General features: G+C 41.5%; 1 protein-coding gene across 1 annotated transcript in view; it reads right to left on the reverse strand.

Annotated features, from left to right (window-relative positions):
* CDKL1 (cyclin-dependent kinase-like 1 (CDC2-related kinase)) overlaps positions 1-14064 on the reverse strand; it is an 89758-nt gene extending 75694 nt beyond the window's left edge. Inside the window, exon 1 of the mRNA XM_006872336.1 lies at positions 13868-14064. Coding sequence (XP_006872398.1) covers positions 13868-14035 — 168 coding nt within the window. The 5' untranslated portion in view covers positions 14036-14064. The remainder of the gene's footprint in view (positions 1-13867) is intronic.
* Between the last annotated feature and the right edge of the window lie 8815 nt (positions 14065-22879).

Consider the following 22879-nt stretch of genomic DNA (forward strand, 5'->3'; position numbering starts at 1 on the left):
TACTATATGTATATATTATATAAATATATGAATTCCTGGTATGGCACTATTGGATAAGCACTGGACTGTTAACCACAAGGTCAGTAGTTCAAATCCTCTAGCTGTTCTTCGAAAACCCTATACAGTGTCACTATGAGTTGGAACTGACTCAACAGCATCTAACAACAAAAACATATATAACTTGGAGTCCTCAGCATAAGTGTTTGAGCATTCAGCTACTAACCTAAAGACTGGTGGTTCGAATCCACCCAGAGGTGCCTTGAAAGAAAGGCCTGATAACCTACTTCTAAAAGGTCACAACCTTGAAGGCCCTATGGAGCACAGTTCTCTACAACTTATGGGGACACCAAGAGTTGGAATTGACTCTAAAGCAACTGCCTAACATTAAAAAAAAAATTATTTTTAATTGTCTGCATAGAAAATCTATTTGCTAGAAATCAAAATCTAAATGGCACAGAGGAAAACCATAATTATATTTTTAATCAGTGTGAATTATAACATTACTTCTCCTACTTCCTTCTCCTCTAAAGTTTGAGGTATGGCAAAGCAAACTTCTAAGACTGAAAATAGGGAACCAGAGATATCAATTTATAATGGAGTCAACTACAAAGCAAAGACAGGGGGTAGTGTAGATATACAGAACTTTTAAAAGGCAAGGAGGCCAAGTAGACTTAAAGATACAGCAGACTGTTTTAAATTGGAAAAAACTATTAATAAACTATAGGGTAACCTCAAAGAAAAAGAATACACTTGCATATCAAAATAAAAAAAGAGGAAAAGCAGAATTATTTAGTAAACATTAATACAACAGAAATGAAAATGCAAAGAAAACCCACAAACAAAATGAACTCAATATAGACCAAGGCTGTAAAAAGTTAAGAAAAGGTGGACTTTCCCTCTCCCTCTTTCCCTGGAAGGTCTGCAGCCTAAACCATACGTCCCATCATGGTCTTCAGTGACAACTGCTCCAGCTTGCAATAGGATCTGGATTTCTGTCCAGACTGCTGCTTGGTTCTGCTCTGCCTGGGGTTCAGGATGCAATCATCTGTACTCACTGTGGCTTCTTCATTAACATGCAAGATTTTGAAAGGAAGGTTGTGAAAACTTTAGTTATGGTCCATAAACTGCGGACAGCCATGCCTACGTTGGTGGAAGAAGGACCTGAGTTCCAGGGACCTGTGACTGGCAGACATTGCTCTCGATGTGGTCACGAAAGAATGGCATACCATATGAGACAGATGAATTCAGCTGATGAACCGCAGACTGTCTTCTACACCTGTACCAATTGCAAGTTCACAAGATGGAAGACTCTGATTTTTTTTCTCTGGGCTACTCAATTTATCCCTCCTTTCCTCTTTCTTGGAGGGTGAAGGATGTCGAGTCCTTAAATACCTTAAATACCCTGTTTGTAAACTTTGGTTGCATTATCTTGTTCCCAGGAAAAACTGATCTGCATGTGGGAATTACCCTTCTCCTCAGAGGACTCCTACTGTAGTTAAGTTTCCTTATTAAAGTTATATTTCTCTAGAAAAAAAAAAGTTAAGAAAAAGTTTTCTTGATAAAAGAAACAATCTATCGTGATCACAACAGAGGAGAAGGGGAAGGAAAAATTATTCATGGGTGACAGGGGAGGCAATGTATAGCAAGAGGAAGGTTAGTAGAGGGAAGATGAAGGTAGCAGGAGACAGAGGGAGGAACGCAGTGTGAAAATGAATAGAAGTAAATTCTGTTGTCTGTTGGTGCATGGAGGGATTGCAAACATTGTAGTGAGGCAGGTGTGTGATTTGTTGAGTGTAAAACTGATGGTCTGCTCTGTAGACCTTCACTCAATTCATAATAAAATGTTAAATAAATAAAAGACTTTGTCTTTTTGAGCTGCTCTCTGACATTTTCCATTTAACGCTTAACTTTCTTACTTATTCCATTAGCTTCTCAACTCTGAAGAGCAAGTTTCAGAGTCTCTTCCAACATGCTTTTTTTGTTTTGTCTTTTTGTTTTGATAGACGAGTGGAGGGATAGTTGTCATTGCTGTGGGGCTACCCTTTATTGTGTGCTTACTTTTTGCCAGATTCTCTGTTGAGTATATTATCTCATGCACATTCAAGAGATAAGTATTACTATTATATTAATTTTCAGATATTTTACTAAGGCTCAGAGAGCTGAAACAACTATTCTACGTGATTATTAAAGACACAGTCAATGAATGACTCAATTTGTTGCCTGGTGGCAGTTCCGACTCATAGTGACCCAGTATAGGGTTTCTAGGCTGTAAATCTTTACGGCAGCAGAAAGCCTCATCTTCCTCCCAAGGAACCAATGGTAGTTCAAACCACTGACCTTGAGGTTAGGAGCCTGACTCGTAACTACTACGCTCCCAGAGCACCTTAACTTGTTGCCTAATGTTTAGAAAATACTCTATAAAAACTGTTTATTTTAAATAAAATATCTTACAAAAGCTGAAAATATAAATTAATAAAAATAAAGTCTGAGTGAGTAAGCTGTGTCCTACAGGGCTGTTCTGAGTCAGAATAGCAAAGGGTTTAGGGTGTGTGGTAAAATGTGTGTACAGGCATTTAGAACATTGAAAGGCGGTGGTTGGTGCTTAATCTTGTTAAAAATGGAATGTCTTTAAGAAGGTAAAGCCTACTTTGCTGATTTCTGCTTCTTTTGTTCTAAAAGTATTTGCCTGGCAGCTTTATTACTTAGGAGTTCACTAAACAACAAGAATACAATCTTTCTAGATAAACATATTGAGTGCTAAGCTAAAATAACTTCTGATAAACAAACAAAACAGTCTGTTACTATTTGCAGTTAGCATGTTATCCTGTTAGAAAAAATTTCAGCAGGTCTCCACTTGTTGAACAAATACAAGAGATGATAAGGGGATTTGTTTGGTTTCTGTCATTGTGGGCAAGGGAATGCTCTGCTCTGCCACCCACGCTATTGACAATCAGTTTATAAAAACTCCCAACACTTATCTGTATGTTAATAAAGAACAACAAAGTCAATGGCCAGATCTCTGCTAGTCTCTAATGGGAACGCCTGCATATAATGAAAGCTGCATACATAGCCCAAAGACTCAAAACTGGCAGCCTCAGGCCAAACACTGTGTGCAGATGTGTCCTGTTTGGTCTGAATGGTAATTTAAAACATTTGTAAATTGCTTGTCAACAAGTAAAATCCAAGCAATTTCATTTTCACTAAAAAACACCAGGGCTCCTTGGAGAAATGGGATGCTGGGGTGAAGCATTTTGTTGTGCCCTAAAGTAATGCTCCAAAGAGCTCTGGTAGCTAGTGGTTACATCGGGCTGTGAAACTCAAGGTAGGCAGTTTGGAACTATCTGCCACTCTGCGGCAGAAAGATGAGGCTTTCTGCTCCCGTAAAGATTTACAGCCTTGGAAACCCTGTACAGGGTCGCTATGTGTTGGAACTGACTCGGCTGTACTTAACAACAACAAAGTAATGCTCCAAGCAGGATGGACATTGGTCAGGACAAAAAGTGATGGCCAAATGTGGGACAATTTGAGGATCCAAAGAATGATAACAATTTGTAGCATGTTACATGTTGCTGTTGTTAAGTGCCGTCGAGTCGGTTCCGACCCATAGCGACCCTGTACAGGGTTTCCGAGGGTGTAAATCTTTACGGGAGTAGAAAGCCTCATCGTTCTCCCGCAGAGCAGCTGGTAGTTTCGAACCACTGACCTTAAGGTTCACAGCCCGATTCGTAACCACTACGCTATCAGAGCTCCATGTTACATACGAGTAAAAAAATTACATGAATACATTGTATGTGTGTGTGAGTGGGGAGGGGCATGCTTTTAAAAAAATACGATAACTAATAAACACAGAAAAAAGTTACAGAAAATCACTATTTCCCAATAACTTACTAAAATTGACTCGTGCAAGGATCATTTATGCGACAAACTGATCTCATGCACTGCCTGATGGGAACCACTGCAATGGACACAGGCTCTCACCTGTGAAGTGTACCTGCTGAAACATATATTCTGCGTCGAATCATCTGGAAACTACCAGACAATCTGCTGGTTGTCTGGTAGTTTCCAGATGATTCGATGCAGAATATATGACATGCTGCCAACTGTGAAGATGCCCAAATCACAAAACACACACAAAGTGGGGTACTGTTCTAGACTAAAGGAGTCTAAAGAGGTACAGCAACTAAATGCAAATGTTGTCCATGATTAGGTGATGGGTTTAAAAACTAATGTGTGTGTGCTAATATAGTTATGGATAGCTATGAAAACTTTGAAGTGTTTATTAGACAGTGGTACTGAGTCAATGACAGAAATCATAGTGTGGTTATATAGAAGAAAGTCTTTGTTCTTTGTTTTAGGAGACTTGTGCTGACTACCTGGGGAGATACAGCATAGTGTCTACAATTTACTGTCTAATAGTGATGCCTAAAAAGTGTGTGTGCATGGGGTGGGGAGGAAATGCAGCAGAATTCTAACAATTGGTGAATCAAGTTAAAGATATGTGCAGGCATTCAATGTACTAGTCTTTCAGCTTTCATGCATTTTGAAGTTTCTATAAATAAAAATTGTGTGTTGGGGAGGAAACGCAGGAAATTTTACATAATGTTCTCATCACTGATTTTGTTGTTGTTTTTCACTTTCTATTGTGAATTAAAGGTTTACAGAGCAGTTAATCAGATTTACATTCAACAAATAATATACTTAGTGTCATCTCAACTATTGCTATCCCCTCAATGCACCCTAACTTATCCCACTTCCTCCCTGTTTCTTGTTTCCATTCCTCCTCCTTTCCCAACCCTTCAGAATGTTGTCTTTAGGTAAATGCTGCCCTTTGGATCTCAAATGGTTAAAAATTCTATGGTGTTTGTACCTCACTAGTGCTGTTCCCCTCACCCCCATCCCCATTTACCTATCCACTGCTTGGATGACAGCTTAGCAAGGAGTAGGGAGTGGGGTGAGTTCAGTTCCAGACTTGAAGTGTGACCAACGGTCATAATCTCAGGGTTCCATTAGTCTCTATCTGACCAGTAAACCTGATCATTTTTTTTTAATGTTCCACTTTTTCTCCCAATGTCTCCAGGACCTTCTAATGTAGCCACTGGCTATTAAAAAGCATAAAATTGGTTCCTTGGGCATACAGTCTTTGGAGCCGATCATGTTCCTTTAAATGAGAAATGCACGTCCACTTTGCCCCAGTCTCTACCTCTCCTTCTTGTCCTCCACTCAGCCTGTTTCATTAATCTGTTACCTCTGTGATCCCCACAGACATATGAATCTGTAATCTCATATAATCCGTAACAGAGAATGCTGGGCATGGTTAAACCAATTCATAGAAATATGTTGCTAATTCATTTCAACAAGCTAATTAATGGCCCCCTACTAACTTAGATTGCATCTCAATGTAAAGAAAACAAAAATCCTCACCACTGGACCAATAAACAACATTCTTATCAATGGAGAAAAGATTGATGTTGTCAAGAAGTTGTCAAGAACTTCATTCTTCTTGGATCAACTATCAACATTCACGGAAGCAGCAGTCAAGAAATCAAACGAAGTATTGCATTAGGCAAATTTGCTGCACAAGACCTTTTTAAAGTGTTGAAGAGCAAAGAGAAAAGAGCAGCTTGAGGACTAAGGTATGCCTAACCCAAGCCATGGTATTTTCAATAACCTCATATGCATGCGAAAGCTGGACAGTGAATAAGGAAGACCATAGAAGAATTGATGCTTTTGAGTTATGGTGATGGAGGAGAATATTGAAAGGGCCATAGGCTGCCAAAAGAACCAACAGATCTGTGTTGGAAGAAGTGCAGCCAGAGTGCTCCTTAGAGGCCAAGATGGCCAAACTTTGTCTCTCATACTTCAGACATATTGTCAGGAGGGACCAGTCATTGGAGAAGGATATCATGTTTGGCAAGGTGGAGGGTCAGAGAAAAAGAGGAAGACCCCCAGTGAGATGGATTGGAAAAGTGGTAGCATCATTGGGCTCAAGCATGGCAACAATAGTGAGGTTGGCCCAGGGCCAGGCAGTGTTTCATTCTGTTGTGCATAGGGTCGCTATGAGTTGGTACCAACTCGATGGCACCTAATAACAACAACAACAACAACTAACTTAGAAATGGTTACTCTTAGCAACCAAATCCACTGCTATCTAGTTGATTCTGGTTCATAATGCCCTATAGGACAGAGTAGAATTGCCCCTATAGTGTTTTCAAGGCTAAAATGCTGCAGACTTCATATCTTTCTGCCATGGAGCAGCTAGTGGGTTTAAACTGTCAACCCTTCTGATTACCAAGCAGTCAAGTGTTTCACCACCACGACACAATAACTCCTTTCTACTAGCAACCAAACCCCCAAACTCACTGCTATTAAGTTAATTCAGACTTACAGAATCTCTCTATAGGATTTTCCGTAGTGACTATCTTTATGGAGCAGACAGGCTCATATTTCTCCATAGGAGCAACTAGTGGGTTTGAACCATCAACCTTGTGGTTAGCAGCCCAACTTAATTCACAGTGCCACTAGGGCTCCTTATATTTTGACAGCATGACTAAATTCTTAAATAAGTTACAGGTTTTCCCAATGAGACTGTTCAAGAGCTGTGAAATATTTTTTTAACTAATATTGAAGGTAGAGAGCAAAAGCCTCTAAAACTCCTGAAAGCTCTAATAAATCTAAGGCTAGAGCATAGACATGTTACATTTGATGTTTAGTGGGATGGAGCCCTGGCCCAAGAGCACATGCAAGTAAACACTTAACTGCTTTGGATCTCGGGGAACCTTGACAGCCATACTTCCCACAGCACATTACTGTCATCACAGTAGTAATTTGTCCAGCAGCATCTCTGCTCTGATACATTAAGATCCTGGAGGAAATTGTGTGAAGGGCTTTGCCTTCTGTGCCTCCCTGGGTGCCAGGCCCCATTTAAATCCCATCTTCCCCCACTGTGCTTTACTCTCTCCTTTGCTGCTGCTCATTTCACCTTTCTGCTTCCCTGCCCTTGTCCTCCAGAAGGCTGCTTGACCACTGTTAGATGTTTTGCCCGAGAACACTCTGCTCCCCTCAGCAAAAGTCAGCGAAGCACTCCCAACAGCAGTATAAATCATGAAGATAATGTGGGCCAGCTTCCAGGAGGCATTAGAGCTTGCCAAGGTGACCCAACAACTTTGAGCAGGATTAGAATCTACAGTCTAACTGCAGCTCCAGTCCCCAGCTGGCCACACAGCCCCACATCTACCTTGAAAGGCTATTCAGAGTGAGCAATAGAAAAGAGAACGCTGTGGCATTCTGTGGATTACTACTTTACAGGACTATTAAAATCAAATGAAGTACTTCTGGTAGATGGTATACATCCACAAGCCATGCACGTTTTTTTTCCTCTTATTTTTGCGGCAATATGGGCTAATGCACTAGACTGCAACATCGCTTTGAACCGCAAGGTCAGCAGTTCAAACTCACCCACTGCTCCTCAAAAACCCTATACAGGGTCGCTATGGGTTGGAACCAACTCAACAGTGCTTAACAATAAAAACAACAAGGAGTCTAGGGAAGGAATCCTGGTAGCATAGTGAATTACGAGTTGGAATGCTAACCGCAGGCCAACAGTTTATATCTATCAGATGTTATGTGGGAGAGAGATGAGGTTTTCTGTTCCCTTAAGGATTTACAGTCTCAGAAACCCTATACAGGATGGCTGAGTCAAAACAGACTCCATAGCATAAAACCACCTGTAGGATGAAGTAGAACCAGCAAGGAGTCTAGGGAGAACTAGTGTAGTATTGCAGATTGAGCACTGAACTGCTAACCTCAAGGTCAATGGTTCAAACCCAGCAGCCACTCCTAGGAAATACTGTCAGAATTGACTCAATGTCACTTAACAGCAGCAACAGGAGCCTAGGGAGTGCAGTGATGCTATAGAATAAGTACTGGGCTGCCAACCACAAGGTCAGTGGTTCAAGCCCACCAACAGCTCCTTGGAAACCCTATATAAGGTTGCTATGAGTCAATCAACTCGATGACACTTAACAATAACAAAGATTCTAGGATAAACACTGGACTGCTATCTGAAAGACTGGCAGTTCAAATACAGCAGCCAATCCTCAGAAGAAAGATGAGGCTGTCTGCTCTTGAAAAGATTTATTGTCTCTGAAACCCTATTTAGGGTTGCTATGAGTCAGAATCAACCAGTGGCAGTGGGTTTGGTTTGGTTTTATATGGAGTCTAAGGAGCTGCTCTGGTAGCATAGTAGTTACGAATTGGGCTGCTAATCTTATGGTGAGCAGTTCAAAACTACCAGCTGTTCTGCAGGAGAAAGAGGAGGCTTTCTGCTTCCGTAAAGATTTACAGCCTTGAAAACCCTGTACAGAGTCGCTACGAGTCGGAACCGACTCCACGGCACTTAATAACAACAAGGAGCTCTGGTGGCACAGTGGTTAATCACTCAGCTTCTAACCAAAAGTTCAAGAGTTCAAATCCACCAGCAGCTCCTCTAGGGAAAGATGAGCCTGTAAGCTTCTGTAAAGACTTACCAGTTGAAAACCATATGCGGCACTTCTACTTCATCCTATAGGATCATAATGAGTCGGAATTGACTTGAGACAATGGGTTTGGCTATGGATCCAGAGTCTTTCTGGAGTCTCTGGGTGGTGCAAATGAGTAAGTGCTCATCTACTAACCAAAGGCTGGCAGTTTGCAAGGCCAGGTAACTTAATTCTGAAAGTTCACAGTCACTGAAAACCCTATGCGCAAGTTCTACTTGGAAACATGGAGTTGCCATGAGTCCGAATCCATTCGAAGAATTTTTTCCCTCACATTTTTTTTAAAGAATTTTTTTCCCTAATCACCCACTAGTAAATTGTAATACCACAGATATACTGTGTATCTGTACAGAAACCCATGGCCATCGAGTTAGTTCCAATTTACAGTGACCTAGCAGGACAGAGTAGAACTGCCCCATAGGATTTCTAAGGCTGCTCTGGTAGCGTAGTGGTTATGAATCGGGCTGCAAACCTTAAGGTCAGCAGTTCGAAACAACCAGCTGCTCAGTGAGAGAAAGAGGAGGCTTTCTACTCCCGTAAAGATTTACATCCTCGGAAACCCTGTACAGGGTTGCTATGGGTCGGAACTAACTCGACGGCACTTAACAACAACAACAATCTTTACAGAAGCAGACTGTCACATCTGTCCTCAACAGAGCGGCTGGTGGATTTGAACTGCTGAACTTCCAGTTAGCAGTCCAACTCATAACCACTGTACCACCAAGGCTCAGGTGTATGGATACTGTATGTATATCTACACTTTATACATAAACAAAATCAGAATTTTTGCTCCCTTAGTGAGTGAAGTGTTACCATTGACAATGCATTGTCTTTATATGCAATCATTATATGAAAGTTTCAAATGAGCATTTCACCCATATCAGTTTTGTTGGTGGGAGACCATCTAAAGTGCTCTACAGAGTGATGGAGGTGGACAAGTTGTTGTTGTTGTTGTTAAGTGCCGTTGAGTTGGCTCCGACCCATAGCGACTCTGTATAGGGTTTCCGAGGAGTGAGCTTGAACTGCTGGCTTTGTGGTCTCTGTAGTCTAACGCATTAACACTCAAAGTCACACCCAGACAGGACAAGAGAGAACTGCTATTCCAGTGAGAATCTACCCAGGCTTCCATGAAAGCTGAGTCTCACAGCTAAGGCCCCTGCTGGGAGCGCAGGTAGGAGACACTCTGAAGACCAGCCATTGAGAAACTTAGAGTTTGGTGCTTGGGGTAATGGGATGGTTCTAGTATGTGACAGCAGCAGGACCTGTACTTGAGGACACTTAGAACTGTGTTTGTAGTCCAGGTTACTAAATGGGAGCCCTTGGCAAATCATTAACCATCCTGAATCCTTTTGTAAGGTGGGGATAACAAAATCTACCTTCCAAGGTTGTCATGTGCATAATTTGTGCAGCCTCTGGTAACAAAACTTGGCAGCTTGTCCTAGCCCACTGGTTCATTAGCTCCTACCCGCCAAACAACAATACTCGACTCCTTTGCCTTGCTTCTCTTTCTTGTTTTCTTGTCACAATAAAGTTATCACAGACAAAGTCCAAGCTGCCGTTCTTAGCCCTCAACCCAGGGTCAATCTGCCATATGCCCAGACAATTCATGACCTTACCATGACCTCCAACTCCTCTGGAAGCATCTACTCTTTCTGCCATTTCTCCTTAAAATTCTTTCCTTCCACTTCTAATAATTTTACCATTTGCTTTCCACAGAGAGAGGGTTCCAAAACATAGAGCCTTGAGACCTTAGTCTTAGTTATTCTGATTGGTTTATTTTGTTTTGATCCACACAGCCTTTTCCTTCTGGACACACAGACATTCCCCAGGCATCTGGGCTGGGTTCAAGTACAACCAGCTGCTTTATGCAGGACCATCTTCCCTTCTCCCCACTGGGCTTCTGATGATTCCAGCCAATCATGCCACACTTCTTGATTTAAGGGGGTTTTCCTTTCAGAGACTTTGTTTCTCTGTAATCTGGCTTCTGTCATGATTAACCCACTTCCCAATACCTATCCAATATATCATATGTTTGAACCTTAATTATAGAAAAGGGTGAATTCTCGCCTGTAGGGAGTCAGCCCCCACCCACCCTCATGTGGCTTGGCTAAGGTTTCTGAAGCACCTTCAGTCTCGGCTCTCCTATTCCTTTATTTTTCCTGATCTTGGTAGGGTTCATTAAGAGCTCCAGCCATGTGAACAATGTGCTGGGGATAAGTTAAAAAACAAACAAACAACTCAGTGAGCCACTAAACTGCAACCATCCCCTGGGCCCACCTGTTTCTCTCACATCACATGGTGCTGAATTCTTGCATTCCAGCTCAGATGGCACTATCTTGATCTCACCAGTTTTGCCATTCCCAGGGATTACAACCAGGCTCTAAACCCTGAAACTACCCAGAACCAAAGAGTAGCCATGTGCTTTCAAATACTAGTTTCTATTGAGTCTACTCCATGTCATGGCAACCCCATGTGTGTCACCACAGAACTGTGCTTCACAGGGTCTAAGTGCTGGCTTTTTGGAAGTAAGTCACCAGGTCTTACTTCTGAGGTGCCTCTGGATGGACTTAAAACTCCAATTTTTCAATTAGTAGCTGAGTGATTAAATGTTTGTACCACCCAGGGACTACAACTATATGCTGTTGTTGATATTTGCCTTCAAATTCATTGCAACTCCGTCGCCCAATAGAGTAGAATTTCCCAATAGGGTTTCATAAGCTTTGATCACTTTGGGAACAAAATGTCAGCTTTTTTTCCACCCATGGAGCTACTGGTGGGTTCTGTCAACCTTTCAGTTGGCAACCAGGGCTCCTTAGCTATGTGCCCATTGATGGTGAGTTGATTGCAACTCATAGTGACCCTAGAGGACACAGTAGAACTGCCCCATGGCATTTTCTAGGCTGTGAAGCAACCAAACTCTCACAAGTTTCTTACAGAGTGACTGGTGGGTTTGAACTGTTGACCTTTCAGTTAGCAGCTGAGTGCTTATGCACTGCACCATCAGGTCTTCTTAGCTGTGCACTAACCAACCATTCATTTTATTCCAAGGTCAAACCTGTATTCCAGGAAGTTCTTCCCATTCCCTCCTACCAGACCCTGGCTTCCTTCTTTTCCCTTCTCTCCCTGGCCTGTTAGCCCTCAGCAGGCAGGCATCTTTGCCAAGAGGGTGCTTTAAGGACATGAGTCCATTCCTGACTCTTTAACAAGTACCTTATTCTGTTGCAAGTCCTTGACAAAGACCCATCGTTACCTCAATATCATATGATTTCTACTTATGCATCTTTTTTTTTTAGGATAGGTTCTGAACATCTCAGCTCTCATATCCTTTAAGGTCTAGCTTAAATGAGACTCCAAACATTTTATTTTCACCAATCAACAAGGATTTAGAGAATTCTTGCCAGGCATGGAGGACACAAGGTAAATGACACGGGTCCTGCCTACTATGAACCTAGTCCACCAAGAGCGAGGGCTGTTGGGAAATTCATCTTACTTCCCAAAGAGCACATACAAGCTTACATAAACTTCGTTGTAGGCACAACTAGGACTCCATAAGTATTTACTGAAAAAATAAATAGAGAATATATGACTTCACTTAAATATTCCCAATTTATTCAACAAATTGTTTACTAAGTGTTAGGAATATCACAGAGTTCTAAAAAGTTAGAGCTTGGAGGGGCAGAGTTGACTGATCATTGATTCCCACCACCTCATATAGGCTAGGGATATCTACACTGGTGCCCGTGATTATAGAAAACCAGGGGCTGGGTGCTTTAAAATCAGGCTCTTGTGTAAACACTCTATCCTTGTTGTACATCAATATTAAGTTATTCAATATTCAGTTACTCACAGTGACCCTGTATAAAATTTCAAAGGCGCTGCTGGTGGGTTTGAGACACTGACTTTGAAGTTAACAGTCCTGTGCTTATCCTACAGCGCCATACTAGGACTCCTTACAGGTATATTTCCTTGAATTAATTAAGTTCCTCCAGGATGAGAACCTTGCCTCTCAATCAATGTATTCCAAGTCATACTGTTTGGTACATAGTAGTCCTCTGGTAATGCAATTGTTGGATTGCAAAAAACATGTTCACAGCAAAGGTAGGTGTTACCAATAAATTTGGAAGTTGGATGTATTCTTTTGAATAACTGAATACTCATGTACCTATGAGAGGACTGAGTGAGGCATTCACAGATGACTTTCAGAATCAGAGAAAGAATCTCTCTGCTGAAACAGATTTTCTTTTCTTTGGAGTAAATGAACCCTTTGAAATGCAAATATCACCTCTCTAGAAGGAAAGTCTGAGAAAGGAAAAAAATGTTTATCAGACCCAAAGAAATGGTGATATACTCTCCCAGTGTAGAGCTGGAGGTAAGGGGAATTACACAGGCAGTGGAATGGACAATCAATGCTGGTGGGCTCATCCCTGAGAAGGTTAGCACTTTTTGTGTGTGTGGGGGGGGGAGGGGGCAGGGAAATCGTGGAAGTGTCTTCTCAGAACAGTGAACTACCAATGAACTTCCCATTTAGGGTGCATATCCAGAAATGAATCCACAAACTTAACTCATGGGATAAAGAAGGCTTTTAGAGATCTGGAAAAAATGGAGATGCAAGGCTAAGCATAATCCTCTTGTTGGAGTGCAGAAGTCATAGCTATTTGGAAAAAAAGTAAACACCCACTGTATTCATTACATCTTACATTGCAATCTGGATTTCCTTTTCACAGCAACTCAAAATGAAGCCTCTATACATTGCTGGGGGCGAGGGGAAAGAGAATACAATTTATAATAACTTTTCCCCCCTCTGATAAGTCTCTTAGAGTTAACTGATAAACATTTTTAAAGAGACAATATAATTTCACTTTTATTTTAGAAGAACCTTCTTTTAGAGGGACAGGATGCTTAGTAGTAGATAAATGAGGTGTACTGAAAACCTATCTGCTTCCTTCAGTTTGATTGATTGTCTTAAAGGATGGAGATCTTAACAGAAAACAGCCTAGAAGTTTAAAAATCCAGAATGCTAGCAAACCTGAGTTGTGTTCAGATCCTGCACTATTAAAGTATGAGGATTATAGGTAATGTGGGAAAGAAGCTATTGGAAAGAAAATTAAAGTATTCACAGCAACTCAAAGTGAGTACCTCTCACTTTACCCTTATATGTGCCTGCTTCCTAGTTCATTATATAATGTGTGTATGGTTCGGTTCGTGTGTCACTGAGGACAAGTCCCTGAAGGAAGGAGACGTAAGCACTTCTTAAGGCATGCATTTATCATAGCACGGCTCACTTTAATGTATTTCTTTAATCCTTGGAAATTCACCTTAAAAGAATCAATTACCTTGAGCATGCGGATTTCCCGAAGAGCGATTTTCTTTATGACAGGATCATCTTCTGATTCCAGAAACCTTTTGATGGCCACAATCTGACCCGTGTCCCGGTTTCTGCATTTGAACACAACTCCATAGGATCCTTCGCCAATTTTCCCAATTTTTTCATACTTCTCCATTACAAAGGAATAAATCTTCCTAAGACAGATCTTCACATAGTTTAAAAACGCCGCGTATAAAATATGGGAATGAACAGATAGCACCAGAGCCCCACTCTACGATGGGTCTTTGTCAAGGACCTGCAACAGAACGAAGCAGGTTAAAGAATTCTTGTTAAAGAATTAGGAATGGACCCGTGTCCTTAAAGCACCCTCTAGGCAAAGGCAACGCGATAAAGGATTACAGCCTACAGGAAATCGATTTTAATGGCCTGTGACATACCCCTCAAGTTAAAATAAAACCTCTCATCCTAAAACGAGTCTAGTTGTAAGATAATCTTTTTAATGTTATATAGTTCACCCGATCCAAGACACATGAGCTGGCTGGAGGACCAGGAAGGCTAAGGGCTTCCCCGGTTCTAATTTCGGGTCTCATTTCCTTTCGGCAAGAAGACACCGTCCGGCTCCCGGCGGGGGCGGCGGCCCAGTCCCATTAGGGCCTGCCCCGCGCCCTTCACCCCTGCAGCCCGCTCGGGGGCGCGGGCTCGGGCTCGGACTCGGCGTGGTGCCGGACCAGGCTGCGCTTTGCTGCTGCTGCGCGGTCGCAGGAAGCCCCAAAGGTTACCAGCCCATGTCTGCCCCGCGCTGCGCAGAGAGCTGCGCCACGTGGCAACTCGGCCCGCAGGGCCCCCGCCCGACCTCCTCCGTCCGGACTCACAGCGCTGCGACTGACTGCCGGTCCCGGACTTGTGCCTGTCTCGCCCACTCTATCCGGCTTCACTCTCTACCCGTTCCGTCTGCGGTCCCTATGGGAACCGGCCTCCGCCCTGGGCCGGTTTGGGCGGAGCTGCAGATCCCCAGCTTCCCGCACCGGCCTGCCACAGCCGTAATGGATGGGCTGCCCTTGACCCCAGGGAGGGCTGTTCTGAGATTGGGCCCATGCCCCTGCAATTGCCCACCCGTCCCCTTTCCCCCAGAAGAGGAGGCCATCAAGATTGCAAACTCCCACAGGTGATGGAAAACGCAGCTGTATCAGTATCAGCTACATGCAGTCTGCACTTTCCCGGACACAGCCCTTTCTACAAATGTATTCCCTGCAGCTTCTGTTTTTGTTGGCCTGGATAAGCTCTCTAATATCCAGTGAATAAATGAATGAACGAGCAAATGAATGAGTGGTAGGAGGGGTGACAGGGAAAATGGGCGACCAGGAGGATATGATGGCTGAAATTGGTTAAAGTCAGCACTTTTCTTCAACCAGTTTGTAGGGGTGGTGGTGTTGGGGATACTCTTTGACCATTGATTTCTGAGGCACGCAGTGCAGTCTGGACCTTCTGTTATGAGAAGTGGAGGCTTACAGATTCTACCTAATGTTTTAGGCTTCTTATTTCCAGTTGGTTCGTATTCTCTCAGGTCTAAACACGTGAGAAGCTGTTGAACCTGGGCAAATTATGAAATGCTGCTTTTTCATTGGGTAGACTGTCTTGTTCCACGAAACACTGGGTGTTTAGTTGTAAGCAGTACCTCAAAGAGAATTAAGACATTCTCTATGAAACAGGGACCAATTCTGTGCCAAGCAGCATGCCACTAGATTCAGGACAGAGTTTGAGCTAGAGGGAGAAGGGTTGACAACTGCCTTAAAAACGGAGTGACGTATAGATGGGGGTCCCCCGTGGATGGATTAAGGTAGTCTGTGAACCTTCCAGAAATTGTTTGCAAATGTCAAACACTGATCTGTATTCTGTTTCTATAGTTTTCCCTTTTCCAGAATGTTATAGCAATGAAATGATTATGTAAAAGCCTTTTGAATCAGGCATCTTTCACTTAAGTGTGATTCATTTAAGCTTAATGCTTGTTGTTGCATTTGTCAGTTGTTGTTGTGAAGTGCTGTTGAGTTGGTCCCAACCCATAGCAACCCTGTATAGGGTTTCCAAGGAGCAGCTGGTGAGCTTGAACCAGTGACCTTGTGGTACAAAGCGACTTTGCTCTCCAGTACATTAGCACACAGCGCCACACCAGGACAATTTCTTTTTATGGCTGAGTAGTATTCCTCGGAAACTCTATACAGGGTTGCTATAGGTCAGAACCTACTTGGTGGCACTGAACAACAGCAACAGTATTCCATTTTTTAGATGTACAAAGTTCCTTTACTGATTCCCAGTTAAAGAACATTTGCCTTGTTTCCAGTTTGGGGCAATTATAAATCAAGTGGTAAGACCTTTTATATGAATGTATTGCTTTATTTCTGTTGGTTAAACACTTAAAAGAGGAATGCTGGGTTGTACAATAAGTATATGTCATTGTGAGCAACTGCCAAAATATTTTCCAAAGTGACATTTTGCATTCCACCAGAAATATATGAGTTCCAATGACTTTACATGCTTTCCAGGTGTTGACATTGTCAGTTCTTTTTATTTTAGTCATTCTAATTCGTATTTAAGGAGCTCTGGTAGCATAGTGATTACAAAACGGGCTGCTAACCTCAAGGTCGGCAGTTCGAAACTACCAGCCATTCCGTGGGAGAAAGATGAGGCTTTCTGCTCCCATAAAAACATACAGCCCCAGACATCCTACACAGTGTTGCTATGAGACAGAACCCACTTGAGAGCGCACAACCAGCCAAGCAACCAATAGGTCTCACTTATGAATTCTAACAGGATTTTTGGAGCTTCCTTGGAATTTTCATGTCATTTTCAAATAGGAACAATTTTAGTTCTTCCTAACCACTATGCCTGTTATTTCTAATTCTTGCCTTATTGCACTAGGTAGGATCTCTAGTATGATACTTAATAGGAGTGGTAGGAGGATACATCTTTGTCTTATTGCAAATATTAGGAGGAAATTCTTCAGTTTTGCACCATTAAGTATAATGCTAGCTGTAGATTTTTTTTGTAGGTGCAGTGGCAGTAGTCTCTAAGATAACGCCTAATGATATCTGCTTCTTGGTATTTATTTATGCCCTGTGTAATCCTTCCCTTTGAATATGGGCTTCACCTAATGTCCTGCTTCTAAGGCATAGAATATGGCAAAGTTGATGGAAATTTCCAAGATTAGGTCACAAAAAGACTGTGACTTCTACCTTGGGCACTTTCTCATCCATTTTCATTCACTTGTTCTGAAGTGAGTCAGATGCTATGCTGAGACCGGGGAAGGAACTGAAAGTGACCAACAGGTAGTAAAGAACTGAGGCCCTCAGTCCAAGAGTCCACCAGGAAGTAGAATAAAGCCTCTCTCCCCACCATTCTCCCCTCAATGTAAAGAAAACAAAAATCCTCACCACTGGACCAATAAACAACATCCATATAAATGGAGAAATGATTGAAATTGTGGAAGACTTCATTTTGCTCAGCTCAACCATCACCACTCATGGAATTAGCAGTCAAGAAATCAAACAATGTATTGCATTACACAAATCTGTGGCACAATACCGCTTTAAACTGTTCATGAGCAAAGATGTCAGTTTGAGGTCTAAGGTGCACCTGACCCAAGCCATGGTATTTTCAATAACCTCATATGCATGCAAAAGTTGGACAGTGAATAAGGAAGACCATAGAAGCACTGTTGCATTTGAGTTATGGTGTTGAAGGAGAATATTGAAAGTACCATGGACTGCCAAAAGAATAAATAGATCTGTGTTGGAAGAAGTACAGCCAGAATGTTCCCTAGAAGCCCAGATGGCCAGTCTTCGTCTCTAATACTTCAGACAGATTATCAGGAGGGACCAATCTCTCCATGTTTGGTAAAGCACAGGGTCGTAGAAAAAGAGGAAGACCCCTAATGAGATAGATTGGCACAGTGGCAGCAGCAGTGCACTCCCATTGTGAGGTAGGCGCTGGACTGGGCAGTATTTCATTCTGTTGTGCACAGGGTTGCTATGAGTCATTACCAACTCAATGGCACCTAACAACAACAACAATCTTCACAGAGGCAGACTATCATATCTTTCTTCTGTAGAGGAGCTACAATTATCAGCTGAATGCTTAAGCACTATGCCACTAGAGCTACATTAACTTCTTGTTAGGTGACGGCAAGTCAGTTCCAACGCATAATGATCCTATGCACAAAAGAAGGAAGCATTGCCCAGTCCTGCGTCCTCCTTACAATTCTTATTACAGCTAAGCCCATTGTTGCTGTCCCTGTGTCCATCTGATCCTTGACTGCATGATGTCCTTCTCCAGGGACTGGCCCTTCCTGATAACATGGCAAAGTATGAGATTTTTAGTCTCGCCACCCTCACTTCTGAGGAGCATTCTGGCTGCACTTATTCTAAGATTTGTTTATTCTTCTGACAGTCCACGGTACTTTAAAATGCTTCTGCAACACCATAATTCAAATGCATCAATTCTTCTACAGTCTTCCTTGTTCATTGTCCAAGTTTCGCATGCATATGAAGTGACTGAAAATACCATGGCTTGGGTCAGGCACACCTTTGTCCTCAAACTGGTATCTTTATTCTTTAACACTTGGAAGAATTGTTTTGCAACAGATCTGTCCAATGTTTTCTTGACTGCTGCTTCCATGAATGTTGATGGTGGATCCAAGCAAAATGACATCTTTGACAACTTCAATCTTTTCTCAATTTATCATAATAGTCCATTTGTGAAGATTGTCATTTTCTTTACGTTGAGGCATAATCCATACAGAATGTTGTAGTCTGTATTATCTGCATATCACAGATTGTTAATGTGTCTTCCTCTAATCTGGATGCCATGTTCTTCTTCATATAATCCAGATGATCTATCTGCTCAGCACCCAGAGCAAAGAAGTATGGTGAAAGACTATAACCCTAGCACACACCTTTCCTGATTTTAAACAATTCACTGTCTGACTCATAGTGACCCTACATAGGGTTTCTAAGAAGCAGTGGGTAAGCTTGAACCACTGACCTTGTGGTTTAAACTGACCTTGACTTGAGTGCTTATTCTACTGCGCCAGAGCAGGATTCCGTAGTGGAGCACACAGGGGACAAAATGATGAGAACTATCTAGATATTACAAAACATCTTAAGCCAATGAGTTTGATGGCCCTAGGAGGCAGGTTCATAGTCTTAGGGGACACCATAGTCAATTGGTATAGCATAGTCCACAAAAAAATAGTCTTAGGGGACACCATAGTCAATTGGTATAGCATAGTCCACAAAAAAATGTTCTGTATACTCCTTTGGTGAGGAGTGACTGGCATCTTAAAAGCTCATGAGAGGCCATTTAATGTGCAACTATTGATCTCTCCATGTGCAGAACAAAGAAGAGTTATGAGAATTGATGATGCTTGGAATCCACTAGTCCAATTAACCAATGGAACATGTGAGCATCAGTCACCACAACTCTGTGACCAGAAAAACTAGATGTTACCCAACTACCACTACCAGCTGCTCTGGAAAGGATCACATATAGAGTGAGAGAAGATGTGGAACAAAACTCAAAATGATATATGAAAAAAAGACTGGGCTTACTAGTCAGAAAGAGACTGGAGGAACCTGAGACTATGGGCTTCAGTCATCTTTCAGGTCTGGAACAGAACTCACCCTCATGGTCCAATTTTCAGCTAAGCAGTAGATAAGGTATCTAGGGAGATAACAACAGTTGTAAGGTATTCTTATGATGGAGTGGTCAACCATTCAGTACCCAAAGGGCAACATTTACCAAAGGACAAAGTTGAGAAGGGATGGGAAGGAGGGTAGACTAGAAATAAGAACCACAGGGAGGAAGTGGGATAACTGTTGCTACATGGAGGGGATTCCTATCAGTGTATTATTTATTGAATATTAAACTAATGATCGCTGTATACCTTCACTCAATTCACAATAAAAAGTCTAAAAAAAAAAAAAAAGTCAACTTATGTACTTACTGCATTGGGAAAATATAAGACAAAAGACCTCTTTAAAGTGTTAAAAAGCAAAGGTGTCCCTTTGAAGACTAACGTGCACTTGACTCAAGTCATGGTATTTTCCATTATCTCCTACAAAAGCAAAAGCTGGACAATAAATAAGACCAGAGAAGAATTGTTGTTGTTAAGTGCTGTCGCGCCATTTCGAACTCATTTGTTGTTGTTATTAGGTGCCAGTGAGTCAGTACGGACTCATAGCAACCCTATGCACAACAGAATGAAACACTGCCCAGTCCTGCGCCAACCTCACAAACATTTCAATATTTGAGCCCATTGCTGTTGCCACTGTGCCAATCCATTTCATTGGTCATCTTTTTCTCCAATCCTGAACTCTACCTAACATGATATCCTTCTTCAGTGACTGGCCCCTCCTGATAATACGTCTGAAGTATGAGAGATGGAGACTGGCTATCCTGACTTCTAAGAAGCACTCTGGTTGCACTTCTTTCAACACAGATCTGTTGGTTCTTTTGGCAGCCCCTGGCACTTTCAATAGTCTCCTCCAATACCATAACTCAAATGCATCAATTCTTCTACAGTCTTCCTTATTCACTATCCAACTTTTGCATGCATATGAGGTTATCGAAAATAACGAGGCTTGGATCAGGCACACCTTAGTCCTCAAACTGACATCTTTGCTCTTCAACACTCTAAACATTTTAAACTCACTAATGCCTAGGATATTGATGTTTATAGGTTCCATTTTATTTTTGACAACTTACAATATTCTTAGATTCATACTTCCTACATTCCATGTTCTGATTATTAATGGATTTTTACAGCTGTTTCTCTTCATTTTGAGTTGTGCCCTATCAGCAAATGAAGGTCCTGAGGGTTTTACTCCATTCGCATCATCACAGTCAACTCTACTTTGAGGAGGCAGCTCTCCCCCAGTTGCATTTTGAGTGCCTTCCAACCTAAGAGGCTCATCTCCCAGCACTATATCTAACAGTATTTTGGTGTTCTTCATCATGTTTAAATATTCAATAATTTGGTGCTGACAGTGTTACACTGCTAGTCATAAAGTTTTCAGTAACTAAATATTCAGAAGTAGTCCGTCTCTCCTTCCTAGTCTGTCTTTGTCTGGAAGCTCAGCTGAAACCTGCCCTCGTGGCTGACCCTGATGGTATTTAAAATACCTGTAGTAGAGCTTCCAGAATCACAGCAACACATATGCTACCACAGTACAACAAACTGACAAATGAATGGTGGTTCTGACCCTTAGCAATCCTGTATAGGGTTTCCGAGGAGTGGCTGGTGAGTTTGAACCACCAACATTGTGGTTCAAACCAACCTTGCAGTCCAGTGCACTCTCTTGCAGGACTCCAAGAGAATTTGGTGCCTTTGAATTATGGTGTTCATGAAGAATATTCACTTTATCATGGACTAACAGAAGAATACACAAATCTGTCTTGGAAGAAGCACAACCGGAATGTTCCTTAGAAACGAGGCTGGTGAAACTTCATCTTATGTATTTGGGACATGTTGTCACAAGCGACCAGTCCCTGGAGAAGGACATAATGCTTGGTAAAGTGGGTGGTCAGTAAAATAGAGGAAGACCCTCAATAAGATGGATTGGCACAATAGTTGCAGTGATGAGGTTAACATAGCAACAGTTGTGGGGAAAGTGTAGGACCGGGCAGTATTCATTCTGTTGGACATAAAGTTGCTATGAATTGGAATTTATCTGATGGCACTTAACAATAACCACAAATACGTTGTTCATGATATTGCATTATTAACTTTTTACATCTCTAGGATCTATAGTAACAAGATCTATTTCATTCTTAATATTGGTAATTTATAAATTTGTTGTGTTTTTTGTTTGTTTTATTTTTCTTGATCAATTTGACTAGAAGGTTATCCATTTTGTTGCTCTTTTAAAAGAACCAGCTCTGGATTTCATTGATTTTTCTCTATTCTTTTCCTGTTTTTAAATTTTATTGATTTCATCTTTATCATCATTATTTTCTTCCATCTGCTTTCTTTGGATTTAATTTGCTCTTCTTTAAGACTTTAATTATAAAAGTACCCCTAAGCACAAATTTAAATGCATCTCACAAATCTTGATATGTTTTATTTTTATTTTCATTCCACTTAAAATATTTTCTGATTTCCCTTGTGACTTCCTGTTTGACCCCTGGGTTATTTTAAAGTATGTTTTTTAATTTCCAACTACTTGGGGATTTTCCAGATTACTTTCTGTTATTGATTTGAAGTTTAACTGCTTTGTTGTTCAGAAAACTCAATTTATGACTGCAGTTCTTTGAAATGTGTTTATGACCCAAAATATAGTCTGTGTTGGCGAATATCTCACATATAATATATATATATATGAATGTCATATATATTTGTTAGGTGTCACTGAGTCGGTTCCGATTCGTAATGATGCTGTATAAGGTTTCCAAGGAGGGGCTGGTGAATTTGAACTGCCGATCTTGTGGTTCAAACCAACCTTGTAGTGCAGTGCTTTATCCCACAACACCACCCCAGGACCATATATATATATTATATATAAATATATATATATTTATATATAAAGAGAGAAAGAGAGCACTCTGGTGATACAGTGGTTAAATACTCACCTGAAAACCAAAAGGTTGGTGGTTCACTCACCAGCTGCTCCACAGGAAAAAACCATGTCAGTCTGCTTCTGTGAAGATGTGCAGCCTTGAAAGCCCTATGGGGCACTCTACACTGTCCCACAGCATTGCAATGAGCCAGAATTGACAGGTTGTACATACACACACATGTAAAATGTATACATATGGGATGTACGTACATATCTAAGTAAATAAATATGAGGAGGCTTCAAAAAGCTCCATTATTTTTTCATTTTTTGAAGCCCTCTGGTATATATGAGGAAGTTAGAAAGGCAGTGAATTTCTCCAGAGTTACCTTCTGTGAAGTTCATATCAGGCTAAAGTTAGTCTGGAAAATTAACTTTATGGACTCTACAGGGTTCAGTGCCCAGGGAGTCTG

The sequence above is a fragment of the Chrysochloris asiatica genome, unplaced genomic scaffold, assembly GCF_000296735.1.
Source record: "Chrysochloris asiatica unplaced genomic scaffold, ChrAsi1.0 scaffold00194, whole genome shotgun sequence".
In the NCBI taxonomy this organism is placed as follows: domain Eukaryota; kingdom Metazoa; phylum Chordata; class Mammalia; order Afrosoricida; family Chrysochloridae; genus Chrysochloris; species Chrysochloris asiatica.